Source organism: Corvus cornix, chromosome 4 (assembly GCF_000738735.6).
Source record: "Corvus cornix cornix isolate S_Up_H32 chromosome 4, ASM73873v5, whole genome shotgun sequence".
In the NCBI taxonomy this organism is placed as follows: domain Eukaryota; kingdom Metazoa; phylum Chordata; class Aves; order Passeriformes; family Corvidae; genus Corvus; species Corvus cornix.
Genome location: NC_046334.1, coordinates 32,482,741 through 32,497,159, shown reverse-complemented (window position 1 = coordinate 32,497,159; position 14,419 = coordinate 32,482,741). Strand labels below are relative to the sequence as shown.

The 14,419-nt window shown below is 41.8% G+C and overlaps 2 protein-coding genes across 3 annotated transcripts in view; one reads left to right on the top strand and one right to left on the bottom strand.

The window, feature by feature from the left end:
- The window catches only part of METAP1 (methionyl aminopeptidase 1), a 31,084-nt gene extending 25,047 nt beyond the window's left edge, over positions 1 to 6,037 (top strand). The window contains exons 11-12 of one of the 2 annotated variants that reach the window (XM_010411655.4): positions 114 to 290; positions 4,299 to 6,037. In XM_010411655.4, coding sequence (XP_010409957.1) covers positions 114 to 277 — 164 coding nt within the window. In that variant the 3' untranslated portion in view covers positions 278 to 290; positions 4,299 to 6,037. Of the gene's footprint in view, positions 1 to 113; positions 2,196 to 4,298 lie in introns of those variants that run through there. The other variant, XM_010411656.4, reaches the window with a different exon arrangement.
- Positions 4,781 to 14,392, bottom strand: LOC104697283 (alcohol dehydrogenase class-3). Its single transcript, XM_039550795.1, has 9 exons — positions 14,289 to 14,392; positions 11,433 to 11,534; positions 10,380 to 10,521; positions 9,677 to 9,764; positions 8,656 to 8,875; positions 7,886 to 8,146; positions 7,045 to 7,180; positions 6,053 to 6,191; positions 4,781 to 5,084 (listed from the first exon to the last, which is right to left on the bottom strand). Exons 1-9 carry the CDS (start codon positions 14,298 to 14,300, stop codon positions 5,060 to 5,062), a joined length of 1,125 nt encoding a protein of 374 aa, XP_039406729.1. The 5' UTR covers positions 14,301 to 14,392; the 3' UTR covers positions 4,781 to 5,059.
- Between the last annotated feature and the right edge of the window lie 27 nt (positions 14,393 to 14,419).

Below are 14,419 nucleotides of genomic sequence, written 5' to 3'. Positions count from 1 at the left end.
TGGAACAGGATGTTTGTTCTCTCCTGTAGAGCTGATAGATTTTTTCATTTCTCTTTGGGGGAGTGGTATCTGTTACTTAAAAACTGGCAAGAAGTGATGCTTTCTGTTTTCAGGTGGTTGGCAGGACGAGACCTGGCCCGATGGTTGGACTGCGGTGACGAGGGACGGGAAGCGCTCGGCGCAGTTTGAACACACGCTGCTGGTCACGGACACGGGCTGTGAGATCCTCACCCGGCGCCTGGACAGCATTCGCCCCCACTTCATGACCCAGTCTTAGTCCACACTGAGAGGTGCATCAGAACGATAAATATTTTTTTTTTTGCCCCTGTACTATGCATTTTTTTAAGAGTACAGAATAGAAAGATTTCACCGTTTACTTTGTTCTCAGTGATTGTAGATAAGAGGAATATCTCAAAGAACCTGACCCAATGTCTGCAAATGCAGAGAAGAATTTAAAGAATTTCCTTCTTTCCTCCTACCTACAACACTCACACTGTACTTTCCTTTTTTTCTTCAATTATCTCTTTAGCACCTTTCTTCCAGTTAGACCCACAGTTGCTTTTGTTGCTGCCATGATATTAGCTAGAAAAGCGTGGGTAAGCTTTCCCACTGGGACTTGATATTTTGGGATCCAGGTTTTTTTCACCATTTCAGTGTGCCCTGTCACTCTTGGTTTGTGAGTGGCACCTGAGATTTTAAGCATTTCTTATTCCAAAGACTTGCTCCTGCCTCTGCAGATACTGTTCTAGGCCTTGTTTGTTTATCAGTTGAGAAGGGGGCAGAAGGGAGAAAGACACGCACGTACAAGAGCAGGCTACCTTTCATTCTGCCCCCATCTCTCTGCTGGTGGCTTCTGTGGTGATTGCCACTGTGGGTGGCACACTGCGTTAATGGCAGGACTTGTTTCTCTTACTGGAGATTTGATCGTATGGGAAATTAACAAAGTCTGTGTTCTATGCAGCTCCCTGGAATAAGCTGCTTCTTGGTGAAGCAGTACTTGCAGGCAGCCTCCTGCTCCAAAAGCATGGTGAAGCTGATGTATCAGACTTGCCTAGGTAAAGGAATTAAACAAGAACCAAAAAGATCCCATGATTCATGGGATCCCTACGTGTGTTAACTGTGGGGCGTTTTTGAAAAGTACATCCACAGTAGCTGTGGGGGATTGGATTTGCAAGACTTACAGTGAAGTATCTCAAAACAGGTCTGAGTATGTGAAAATGAAACACGTTCAGTGCTGTATTCATTTTCTTTTGGTAATTTTTAAACGGGTAATTGTTTTTCCCCCTCAGTTGTGTGAGTTTCAGGCTTTTGGAAAGTCTTAGCGGGGCAGCTATGAAAACTGGTATTTTTTTCCTCAGACAGGGTATAGAGTGGGCAATGTTGGTATATATACCCCTTTATATTCTGTTAATGGGTCATGGTGAGCTGGAAACTGTTATGATAAGGAGTGTGGATTGATTAAGCCTCCCTTCTCTCTATCCTTTCTTTTTCCATGCCCATTTCCCTTCCATCATCTTTGGTGTCTCTGCTGAGGGAATTTATTTTTTCTTCTGAATTGTAATGAAAAAATTTTCAGACCCCATTGTAGACTTCGTCTTACACCACTGTAACACAAGAAAAACTTAAACCAACACAGACATTAAATCATACAATCATGGGCATAAAATACACTTCTTACAAGATGTCTGGTGAATTTGTTGCCACAGACCAAGAACATGAAGTGCTGCATACCCTTGGCTCTCCTTGGCCTGCAGAATTTAGGTGGGGGAAAGGGGTTAGTGCTTCATAGCACTGGACTCGTCTACTCCCAAATTTACCAGAAAACGTCTTCTCTGCCCTGAGTGCCTCAGACCTCTGTTGCTGTAAGAGTATCACTGCGATGTTTTCATTACCTTTATTCTTATTTTTAATTATGCAGTAAAGTGACCTGACACGATGCACAGGGAGCGTGTGTGCGTGCGTATGCATGTGTGTGTAGAGATTTTTAACAAACAGACTGTAGTACTTGAGTGGGATTCACTGCGCTGAATGAGATGTGTTGAGGAGATGCCTGTCCTGGAGGTTTGCCCACCATATCCTTCACTTGAATGGTTACAATGGTCTTGCCTTTTCTATGTGTGTGTGTATGATGCTGGGGGTGGGGGGGCTTCATTTTTGGTCTATAAAATAAAAGTTGCAGCTGCTTTTAACAGAAATAACTTTTTTTTTCCTTGTAATCCAAACCCAGACGTAGAATTTTCAGTTATATCCAGGTTTGCTTGCACAAGTGCAAGCCCCACTGGTACATGCATGCAGTTAGAAATCACCCTTAAACCCACACATGTGCCACTTGGATACCTCTTTGCTGTTGTATTGACACAAACCAAATTTAGCACATTTTTAATACAGGTAGTCTATGATGCTATGCATTTCTGACTATAAGTGGAAATCATAGCAGGAGAACTGCTTATAGTGAGTTCATACTACTGCAGTAGTTTTAAATGAGTGGAAAGCTTAGTCAGCATCTACACCAGTTCTTCCAACATGAGAGGGCACATCAGGCTTGAGAACAAAACTTATTAGATAAAAATAATGAGAAAAGCTATTTTTTCACCTACCTAGCTGTGTCTTTGCTTGAACATGATGTACTAGACTTGTGCTGACTAGATTGTGGAAATTAACTATTTTTTATTCTTACATAAGTTGTTATCCACTTAAATAAAAAATCTCAACTTAAATCTACTTTTTAATAACATTTTTAGCAATTGTCTACACTTCTACCAAAAACACAATCCTGCAATTAGTTCAGAAACAATCTCTTAATGTATTTTCCCTGTACTGTCGTGTAAGGCAGTGTGGAAATTCTTCATGCTGTTTCTGCAACTTGACTTGAATACTTAAGGAGAGAAAATTTGGTAGATGGTGTTGAGTAGGACTAACAGCAGGAGGAGAGAGGCCAACCTGCATGTTTTACATGACAGCCAGCAGTACATGTACATTTCATGCACAGTCATTTGGTGGGAAGTTTTTGTCTGTTGAAGTTACCATTGTCAGGATGGTGCAGTTCAGTACACTACCTTGACCACCAAAAATGAGGTAGAAGCTCTTGTTCTTGAGTCCCTTTGTTTGCTGAACAACTTCCAAAAAACCCTATTTCAAACATGCTCCATTCAATCAAATGCTTTGCAGGACAAAGTAGTGGCTGGGACATCAGCTCTTCAGGCTAGGAAGAAGCTGCAAGTCTTTGACCCAAGTGCTCCGGTATCAGTACGTGTCTTTCTTGTTGGCATTACAGACTGGCTTCCCACACACACACTCTGAGATTCACATTCTCTGAATTAATCATGTAATGCAGACATGATTGTGTGGTCTTCAGCCAGTCTGTGCAGCATAGAGGAGCAGCTGTTCCAGTGTATTTTAAATCTGTTACATCCAGCTGGGGGGTGGTTTGCCAGGTTAGTTAGTATTGTATTGATACCATTTTGTAATTATGGCGTACTCTCAGTGGAACAGCTTAGCAGCAAGTTTTCTACTGAATTTTCTGATGTTCAGCCAGCCTTCCTCGAGCTACAAGCTACTGAGAATCACTTCACTGCTGGGCTAAAGGGCTCACTTTCTTTGTACAAATTCAGTTTTTAGTTCCTCCTGATGCTCAAAATTGAATTCTTGTAACATTCATATTTGTTCTTTACTGTCTGAAACAAAGTTAAAAATGCAGTACCCCAACTATTTTCAGAATGCTCTAGGCATCTTTTTAATGACAGATGGAAAAGATGCAATTGTCCCAGTTGTATAGCAGTGGCTTGGGGTAATTTTTAGTGGTGAGAGGGAATTTCTTCTAATAAGATTACTGTTTGCATTCTGTGTTCTCTGTAACAGTTGTTTTGACCAGGATTCTTTAAAACATGAAACTTCTCACTTCATCAGTGTCCTTGGTTGACTGAAAAACACTGAGTTTTTATGTATCTAACTTTTCTTTTAACTGGCTAGTCTTTCTGCCTCTGCTTTGCAGTCTGATTTCTGCTCTTTCTCTGTGTTTTTCTGGATGTGAGGCACTGGTTACAGGTTTCAATACAAAAAGAATTCTTTCCAGTCAGATTACTTCACCTAGAGTTAAGAAAACCTGCAACTCCAAAATTGAGACTTAACCCCTCCCCCTCCAACAAAAAAAATCTCAGAAAATCCTGAAGCCATCATCAGACAATGCTCTTTCCTGTTCCCCTACACCCTCAAGAGCAGACTTGCTGTAACAGTAATAGTGCCTGCTTCAATGGCATGATCATGTAGAGGTAACAATCCCACGCTGTTTGTTTTTGCAGTGTTGGCGGCAAAGTCTTGCTTCATTTGCCAGTAAGTTTAAGGAAATGGGAAAGCTGTCCTACTGAAGCCTTGGAAGACTCTACTAGAGCAAGTGACAAGAGGAGTCTATGCCATGATCTTTACAAGAGGCCTTGTCAATGAGACAAATGGGAAATAAGGCAGAACACGGACCACCCCGAACATGGATCCCTCAGAACACTGAAGTATCTGCTCTATAGTTGGCTTCAGTGTTGAGCTGGATGCTGCAATCCACTGTAGTCCTAGAATAGCCTCAGAAACTTGACAAGTTCTGGCTACTTTCTCAGCACAGTTGCAGCAAATGGATGCTGCTTCTCAGCCCTGTGCTTAGCTGTGCCTTCTGCAGTGAATCCCACATCATTTGCTGTAGACTGCTGAACACTCTGTCACATACACACTGTAAAATCACTAGAGCAGAACAAGTAAGATAGCAATCACTCTTAATGCTCAGTAATTCCAAGAATGGGTTTAGAAATAAGCTTTTATTAACCAGATTGAGTTTGCCACTACTGAATTTGAAGAATGATTATAGAAACAAGTTCCATAATCAGGACTAATTCTGTTATGCTATTTAGTGGTAAACAGTTTTTTATTATTTAATACCCAGAATGCTCACCCTAAAATACATGGTCTTCCTAGTCCCAGTGAGTTTTCAGTTGCTTGATTCTATCTTCTATCAAAAATTCCATTACAAAAAGGCAGTTACCATGTTGCTGGCCAGTTAGAAGGTCCACACTTGGCTCTAAAATTTTAGGACAGTTCGAATGCTTAAAATAAAGAAGAAAATAAAAATTACCAAGAAGTCAATTTTCTCACTCTCTCTCCCCTCCCTTTCATTGCTGAGACATATTTTAACTTCTTTCTTTTGTAAGAATGACGTCATGCTTATGCCTATAATATTTACTAAAAGTCCAGGATAATGCTTGTTATCATTGGGGTTTTTTCGTCTCTCCTCCAGTAAAATAAACTCCAAATGGACACTTTTTTGAATTAGGTGTCAGTTTTCAGTAGCTAGCCAAGATTGATCAGGAGCAGTAATATTAACAGGCATTTCCCCTTTTGTCTGTTTGGAAAATGTTAGGTAGCTTTCAGTATTAGTTTCCTAGGACATGCTCATGTATGAATAAAGCACTGAAATGATACCCAAGTTTCTAATTGGGACAGGGGATAACTGCTGGATGAAATTTGCATAAATGCAGTGTTTCCAATTGTAACAAATGCAGTAACAGCCAACTGATTAATCCAAAACAGAATACATATGAGCTAAAGCAGATAAAGTTAGTACTTCCTCCAAAGTTATATACAAGAGATAGATGTAGACTGAGATCAAATACAAAGCCCATGGTGGTTTCTGGAGATAATGCTCATAACTAATTGTATATCTGCAGAGGAACCTAAATATTACCGAATATGTAATCTTCAGTGTCTTTACATTCCTTTTTATAAGGAAGAATGTTCTAGCAATGGTGAATGCCTGAGACTGTCCTGTCCCCTTTATCAGCTTTACATCTGTGTGTATTTGTCTTGTACACTGTTGCTTGCTTTTTACTGTGTGCCTGTGTTTTGGCACATGCCTGGAAGCTCAGAGAAGTGTGTTTGTATCAGAATCAATGCATGTGGTATACGTCACCCTTTAGCTTCCCTGTTTAAAACATGACAGTGGGCAGGGAACCTGTACTTTGACAGTGTCTGATCAAGAAATGTCTTCTTTACCTTTCAATATTGTGAACATTACCTTTTTCCTGAATGCATCAGCTCAAAAGCCTCATTAATTTTGTCAAAAGGCAGCGTATGAGTCACAAATTCATCAACCTTGATCTTTTTGGACATGTATTCAGTCACCAGTTTGGGTACATTGTCTACACTCTTCCAGCCTGAAAGAAAGAAAATATGCCTTGTTTTTTCCCTTTTCCACCCATCTCAGAAAATTAAAAATAGAACCCTTACACAGGCACTTGTATCATCAATATGAAAAGGAACAGAAGCAACTGACATATTTGTCCCTCCCACAGAGGTCTGGCAAAAGCACACTAATATTATCCAAAGCACAAATCTTTCACTAGCTGTTCCAGCATTCAACATAGTAGCAGCCGTCACCTAGGAAAGTATACACAAGACATCTCTATCAGGCCCCCTATGTATCTTTATAACCCAACCCCATAAGTTTTGTCTTGCTTGGACAAAGAGCAGTGTAATAACTCAAAAGTCTGAATACTTCCATCAACTTCAGCAATTACTGAATTCCCGAAAAAAAGAACTCAATGTGTTTTTGAGTTGACAGCAGAAAACGTGTATCAAGCACTTGTTACCTTTTTATTTTAAAGGTCTTTACAGCACATTATCATGTTGGCCCCACAATTTTTCTTGAGTGGTTAAGCAACACAAACACACTGATGTGAGTTCGAATCTCCCCAAAGAATAGGTCCTTTCACTGGATCAAACTGAACCAAACCTTCACTTGGTGATAAAGCAGTCTCCCTTTAGTACTGAATAGCATATAGATATATTCTCTCTTCAAAATATGTTAGATATCGTACCCATGTGTTAATCTGTACCCTGTCCGTAGGAATAACAGATTTTAAAAGTCTTTATCTTAAAAGTCAACACAGCATTTATGGATCGTCTGTCAATAGTACATTTCTTGCACAAGCAAAACTGAGGTGGTGTGTTCTTCCCAGCTTTAGCCCACAGTAAATTATTTTTATCCCCATACCAAGAGAGAGTTACCTCCAAACGCAGTTCCTTTCCATGTCCGCCCAGTTACCAGCTGGAATGGCCGTGTGGAGATCTCCTGGCCAGCAGCAGCTACTCCAACTATCACACTGACTCCCCAGCCTTTGTGGCAGGCTTCCAAGGCAGCCCTCTTCATGGACAGACAGGACAAAGCAGAGTGGTTATTGCTAAGGTTTATGCTGCCTGGACAGGTAGCACTTCCTTTCCCCAATTAATGAGTCACCACATCAGCATTTAAGGAACAGTAAATACACTGAAAATTACATTATATTTTCCATTGGTTCAGATTCTTTATGCGTTAAAGGTTCGCTTTGCACTTTTTATATCCTATCTAGCTTTCAAAGAAGTCACTCTGAACTCCCACTGAGAGTTGGGATAAACTGTAATCACATACCATACTACTGACAGTTAGGAATGCTACTGTAATTCCTGAAAACCTAGCCTTACATTCAGCAATACGTCTGCATTTCCAAAGGTGAAATTCACCATGAGAAATTAGGGAAATACTGACTGATCCCTGAGAGTTTACTGTTCACTGCACAATATATTTTATGTGAGTTTTGTTAATTTTTCAACTGTCACCATAAAGAAACTCAGGATCTCAAAAAAGTCCAGTTAAGGAAAAAACATTTTAAAGTGCCATTTTCAACCCAAGAAGTAGCAGCTGCTTTCATTACATAATTAGGATTGAGTGTAAATTGTCTTTTTTAGTCATAGCAGTTATCATTACTATGAAAAAATGAGTCTAGCATGTTCTGTGTTAAGAAAGCAGCTGCTCTTGCTATTTAGCTGAGCTGGTCCTCCCTGTATATGCTCCTGTTGGTCAAGCACTCACCATGACTCCCACATTCCCAATGCACTCAAAAGAGTAGTCCACACCACCATCAGTCATCTCAACCAGCACCTCCTGGATGGACTTCTTGGAGTCTTGGGGGCTGATGCACTCAGTAGCTCCAAATTCTTTGGCTTTGGCATACTTATCCTTGTTAATGTCAATGCCAATGATCCGGGATGCTCCTGCTATTTTGCAGCCCATGATAACTGCCAGCCCAACTCCTCCCAAACCAAACACAGCACACGTCGAGCCAGGCTCCACCTAGGAGTAAGAATGGAGTCATGAGCAGCAGACAAAAATTCATCCTTTTCCACATGAGGAGGAAATGTAGGTTAAGGAGTCTGTAATAAAGGAAAAAATGGAAGCAAATATATATGGCTATAAGATTTTATAGATAAAGGAAACTATATATAAATTTAATCCAAAAAGCTCTTTAGGTACTAAGCTTTTTCTTTTGCCTGAAGACTCATGCCCACTCACCTACCACCTGTGTCACCCTGAGCTTCAGATTATCAGAATGACTTGCAGCAAATGAACTGGGAAAGTAATTTATATATAGCTGGTATCAAAAGGGATGCAGAATAGTCCACCTGAATTTCTTCCAGAGGGCAACAGGTTCTTGTGACCTGATCTGCTTCTTATGGGGAAGTTAAGAAATTCTTAGCTAAACTTCATCAGTTGAAGAGGAAGAAGAAATACAGATTTGGTACATCACGTTTACAGTCCTGCTGTGGTCCCTAAGTTGTGTGTACCACAAGCACAGCCTTTACCTTAGCAGTGTTGACAGCAGCCCCATAGCCCGTGGAGATGCCACAGCCCAGCAGGCACACTTTGTCCAGAGGCGCTGCAGCGTCTATCTTGGCTACGGAGATATCAGCCACCACAGTGTACTCAGAGAAGGTGCTGGTCCCCATGAAGTGGTAAATCTGCTTTCCCTTGCAGGTGAATCTGCTGGTACCATCAGGCATGACTCCTTTCCCTTGAGTAATTCTTGAGGCAAAGACAGGAAAGTGCAGTCAGAGTCTTAAGCAGCAAATAGTCTCACTAGACAGAATTCACTAAGCAGCACTGAGAGGCAGTTGCATAATTGCACCTTTATATTTGGACCATTTCAATAAACGCAGGAGTTCACAGAAATGAGATGCTAAACTCCTAAAACTTCATGCTGTTAATTACTTCATGGAAGCACTGAAAGAAATGGAGTTGATATTAACATGTTGTCTTTGTTAGCTACCAATGCTAAGTGCTTGTGCCACAGTACACCACCACTGTCTTGGCCTCCTTCAGTGCCTTCCCCTTGAATAGCACCTGTCAGTTATATCACTGGGGCTTTTTTTTTTTGAGTTTGGGAGACTTTTTTCCAGAATAAGAGCTGCAAATTTATGTGGGAAGCAGGTATTAAGGAAGAAAGGAGCCGTCTGTACCACTTGAAAGCTTTGGTGTTTGCTCCCAAGAGCTAAATTCTCTGAAGTGCTTCCCTTAAGTATGGATTAAATACAGAGTAAGAGCATTTATGTTTTCAAACCTGTGGACACAAGGTAGCAGTCTGCACCTTAACATATATGAAAAGAGAGAAAAAGTTTTATTTAAGGGAAGGAAAGAAATTTTAAGGAAGAATGGAAAAAAAATTGCATAACTGACTCCTGAAACACATACTTTCCAAGTCATTAAATGATGCATCAACAGATTTATTCTTCAAATAAAACTTCTGTCAATTACTTTTGATAACTACAGCAGGTATACATTGAACAAATGCTGTAGTGTGTCAAAAAAAAAAAAAGTCCAACAGACCTTATCTTCTGGCACAGGTTTGTTTTAGGATTCTTACAGAACTTGCACTCTCCACACTGGGGGATGTATAGAGGGATAACAGTGTCCCCTAAGAAAAAAAAACATTCTGTGTCTAGTCATTGAGTCAAGCAAGGCATTCTGAAAAAAAAAAATTAAGTTACTTGATTGTCATTGTTTTTATTTGAGCTTGTGTTCACTTAAAACCTTTGCATACTAAAAGCTCTGTATGGTACACAGTGGTATTATAGAGTGCTAGATAAACCACTTTAATCCTGGCTGAGCAGACAGCCCATCCAAAATTCATCGTTCCAGAACAAGTAGCAATGTTACTATAGAACAAAACCACCCCAAATCAACAGTGAACAACATGATTAAACACTTTAAGCCTTTTAATTAAACTAACAGACAAAAACTATAATTTGAAAAAAAATATAATCCCCAACCCTCTTCTAACTACACATTGATCCAATTTAAAGTAAAAAAATTGGTATTCTGGGCTCTTTCAAGTTTTAAATCAAGAGCTCATTGAATAGATCAGTGTTGTGTCTCACAGGCCATAGAAATCTACACAGGCATACACCCCAAAATAAAACATTGTATTAACTCCTACAATATTGCATTTCAGTGGCCCAATTTGACAGCGGGTCTTCAAATAAAGTAACACTGTCAAGGAAGGCAGAAAACTTGTAAGGTATTTTCTTACCCTTCTTTACTTTTGTTACTCCTTCCCCAACACTCTCTACAATTCCTGCTCCTTCGTGTCCCAAGATCACAGGGAAACATCCTTCAGGATCAGCACCACTCAGAGTATAGGCATCAGTGTGACAGACAGCAGTGGCAACTATCTGTGAAGAAATACATAATCTGAGACACCCTAAAGAACAGAATAGTAGCACAGATGTAAATAATTCCCTTTGGTCAGAAATTCAGAACAATTGCCAGGTCAAAGTTCTGGCAGCATTTGGGATATGGGCAATATACTTTCAACTCCTGGCAAGGCACTTGTACTTTGAAAAAGCAAAGTCATGATAGTACATTTTATAATTTCTGTCAACCAAAATGTGACACTGAAAGGGGTAAAAGATGTCATGTTGTTTCCTATAGCTAGAAATTGGTGCTCCAAGTCATCTCAAAGTAGGTTAGCATGTCAGATTTGAAGTAAGTTAAGACACAGAGGTAAAATTACCAGAGAGACCATGCAGAACTGTCAGTACTGCATAAATCCAGTTTAGGTCTTCAGCACCATGCAGAAATCCTTTCTACAGAAAAACGTTTCACATCAATGTATGCTTTTTGGCAGATACAGGCTACTGAAGTCCTGATGAAATCAGAAACTTGGATATAGGGAATCTGAGACCAATCCCAGCTCAGCAAGCAGTAACTTATGACCTGACTGATGTAAAATCCAGCATGTTACACAGCTGCCACAAATGACAAATTGCTTTCCTTCAAACATGATAAACATGTTCTCGGTTCAGACATTTTGTGGGAACTTGGTCTGTAACAACTGGAATTAATCCCCAAGTTTAGCCATTATCCTCAGACCAGACTATGAAGTGAGACTAGTAGAAACTAAAAGTGTTTTTCATAAACAGAAGATCTAAATACTGTAATTTTATTTTCTGTAAAGCCAGCTGAGATACTAATGAACTAATGATATCTATTCAACATTTCTTCTGTTGGCAAACAAACTGTTCATCTTTAATATTCAGTCTCCCAAAATAGAAAACATATAGATAAGAATTTATGTAATTACCTTGATACGAACTTCATGAGCTTTTGGTGGAGCAACCTCCACCTCCTCAATAGAGAGAGGTTTACCTGCCTCCCAGGCAACAGCAGCCTTGCATTTAATAACCTAAAAGACAAAACCAACAACAACAAAAAGAGGACATCTGTTGTATGGTTCACTCAATAATTCTTGTTCAGCCAAGTGAGAAAATAAAAGAAGCACTACTGGCTTTTGGAAAGAATCCCAGATCTGAAATTCATAATTTCAACACAAAGGTTTAATTGCCCCACATTTGCTTTCAGGAAGCTAAACAATAATGAGTAAGCCAAGATCTCAAATTTGGATGTCATTCTCTTACTGAGCAAAAAATATAATAAGCCTGGGAGTGCTTAGGAGACACAATGCAGCGAAGTGAGCAACATGAATGGAAAGGTTGCATAATAAAAATGGGAGTTTAAAACCAGAGATTGCCATTCATTTCAGATATGTTCATTAAGCATAGTGTTTAAAGTTGGCAAGTTCAGAAAGGAAACTGTGGAGACCCACATCAAGAGTGAATTTCCTGTTCCTTATCAGGATGGTTTCCGAGTAGGATTCTGGCAAGGAAATGCATGTGTGCAGCTCACATGCAGAGCCCTCCAATGCTGCAGAGGGACAAGAGGAACTTTGCTTTAAGGCTCCTGGCAGCGAGTTCCTAAGCACTGACACCTCTGCAGTGGCCTCAGGGATCACTGTTAACAAGTCTTCATTCACTGCTCTCAACACCATGACACATCCTGCTCTGCATCCACACCTAAACATCCCAGGAAGCTTTTCAATCTAAACAGTGCAGAGCCTGGATGAAAGAGGAGGATTTCTGGATCTGTAAACCCTATTAACAGGTACATATGCACAACTGACTTAAAAAATCAGCAGGCATTATAGCCATACAACCTAGAGCAGCTTCAGCTACTGAAAGGATAAGCATCTGGATTACCCTTAGAGGTTGGCTTTACGAAGATGACAAGGTCTAAGCCATTGCTATCAGAAATATAAACCAATAGAAGAAAATGACATTTTGTGTGTTCAAAATAGCTGTGGTGTTCCCATGGAATGCTTGAAAGAGGATTAATGCAAATTTCCAAGACCAGACATACAGTCACCCAGCCTTTTAGAAATTTCACTTTCTGGAAGAAAAAGCAGTGCCAAGACCACCTGTTGAGCTTGCCAAGTCTGATTCATCACCTGTGATCAGGAGAAAAGAATGGCTAATTTATGCCTTTCTGTAGTATTTCTGTTGTAAACAGTATCAGACTTTGCCAGAGCCAGTTAAAATCTTCATGGTACCTGTAATAGCAAATCTTCAGATGCTTACCTTGGCTTAAACTCGGGAAAATAAATACTACAGACCCTAAAAGCTTTGTAACAGAAAACAGGTACCTGTTCCAACAGCCAGCAGGGATCTAAATTAGACAGAAACGCCCCAAACTATAACTATGAAATCTCCTTGCCCTGCTTTTTAATACCAGGGTAAATATTACAAAAATGCATGGAATGTGCCATAGTAACTAACTGTGGAATCACCGTGTGAGCCACTGGTCGTAATCTCTAAATCTACCAAAGATTTTGCCAGAAAATCTAAATTCAAAGCACAAAGTGCAAGAGGAGCCATCACTCAGTAAATAATTTACTGGTTTTCAATCTGTCCCCTCATCAGGTCATCACTTGTTCTTGCACAGGAGATTGCGCATTCCTGAAATGTGATTTCCACAAGCTTAGTTAAACACAAATTTAAAGACAGAGAGGAGAAAAAATATCTCCTTACAGTATAAATTCTGATTATCTAAAACTAACAGTACACATCTGAAAGCACATTTTGAAATAGTAATTTCTGATTCAGTTCACACAGCCACAAAGGCTCCTGGACTATTCAGAGTGGGCATAAGGAAAGCCCCATCTTCTTCTGCCTTCTAATTATTCAAAGCTTTGTGCTGTTGCATTGCTGAAAACCTTGAAGCCAACAGCTGGAAAAAAACCCAAAACACCAACTTCCAGCAGTTCTTCATTTCCTCTGTTACGATACTAGCACAGGAGAACATCTCTTGGGTTCCTTGTGGCTATGTACATGATCAGCTATCTCAGTCGGGATGAAACTGAGCTCTGGGCAGTGACAGAAGCTGTTCCAAACCCAGTGCCAGCCTGGAGCAGCCTTCAGCGTCCGGCCAAGCGCCCACCGAGCTCTCTGGGGCCCCGGGCACTGACCGCCTGTGCAGAGTTCAGAGCAATATTGGCAGAAGGTCTGGACTATAGCGCTGTTCTTAAACTAATGCAGCAAACGTGCCAGGCAATGGCTTTTTGAGCAGGCAGGAAGGCCCCTTTTTCACCCCTTCCTTCACGCCGATTCGGTCGCACCTGGCCGAAGCCCACAGGAAGCCACGCAAGCTCAAGGTCTTCTGCTTGTTCCTCCACGGCCGCGACCCAGGAGTGGCCGGAGCGCAGCCCACAGAACGCGCACGGGGGTCGAGTACAACACACGGCGGGGAGCAAACGCGTGTGTTTTCTTTCCCAGTCCCGCAAATACTCACAGCGGGAGCCTCCCACGCCTAAGAAGCGGCACCGACTCCGCCGCACGGCCTCACAGTCGTGGGGCACGAGCGCGGAGACGCCCGGACAACCCTCGCACGCCGGCTCTCGCCAGCGCTGGGACGGGAGCGGCCACGGCGGCCCCGGCCCGCGGCGCCGGCGCCAGGCAGCCCCCCGGAACCCGGGCAGGGAGGGCACAGCAGGGCAAGGAGGGCTCGCCCGCCTCATCTGCCCGGTGCGGGACGCTCCGCCCGCCCCGAGCGATCTTCCCGCCGCGCGCGCCCGGCGACATTGCCACCGCGCGACACAAACGCTCACCCCGCTCGCCATCGCGCACGGCCGCGGCTGCCTCCGGAAGCGGACGGGGAGCCCGCCTCCTTCTCCACCGCCTCTCTCTCAGGGGCGGGTGGGAGGCGCTGCCTCTTTCCTCCCTCTCGCCCTCGCAGGGC

Excerpts from the sequence above, each read along its gene's own strand:
- LOC104697283 (XM_039550795.1), bottom strand. Across the intron at positions 7,181-7,885 it reads TTGGGAATGTGGGAGTCATG|AGGGCTGCCTTGGAAGCCTG; the intron begins GTGAGTGCTTGA and ends CTGTCCATGAAG. Across the intron at positions 6,192-7,044 it reads GAAAGGAACTGCGTTTGGAG|GCTGGAAGAGTGTAGACAAT; the intron begins GTAACTCTCTCT and ends TCTTTCTTTCAG.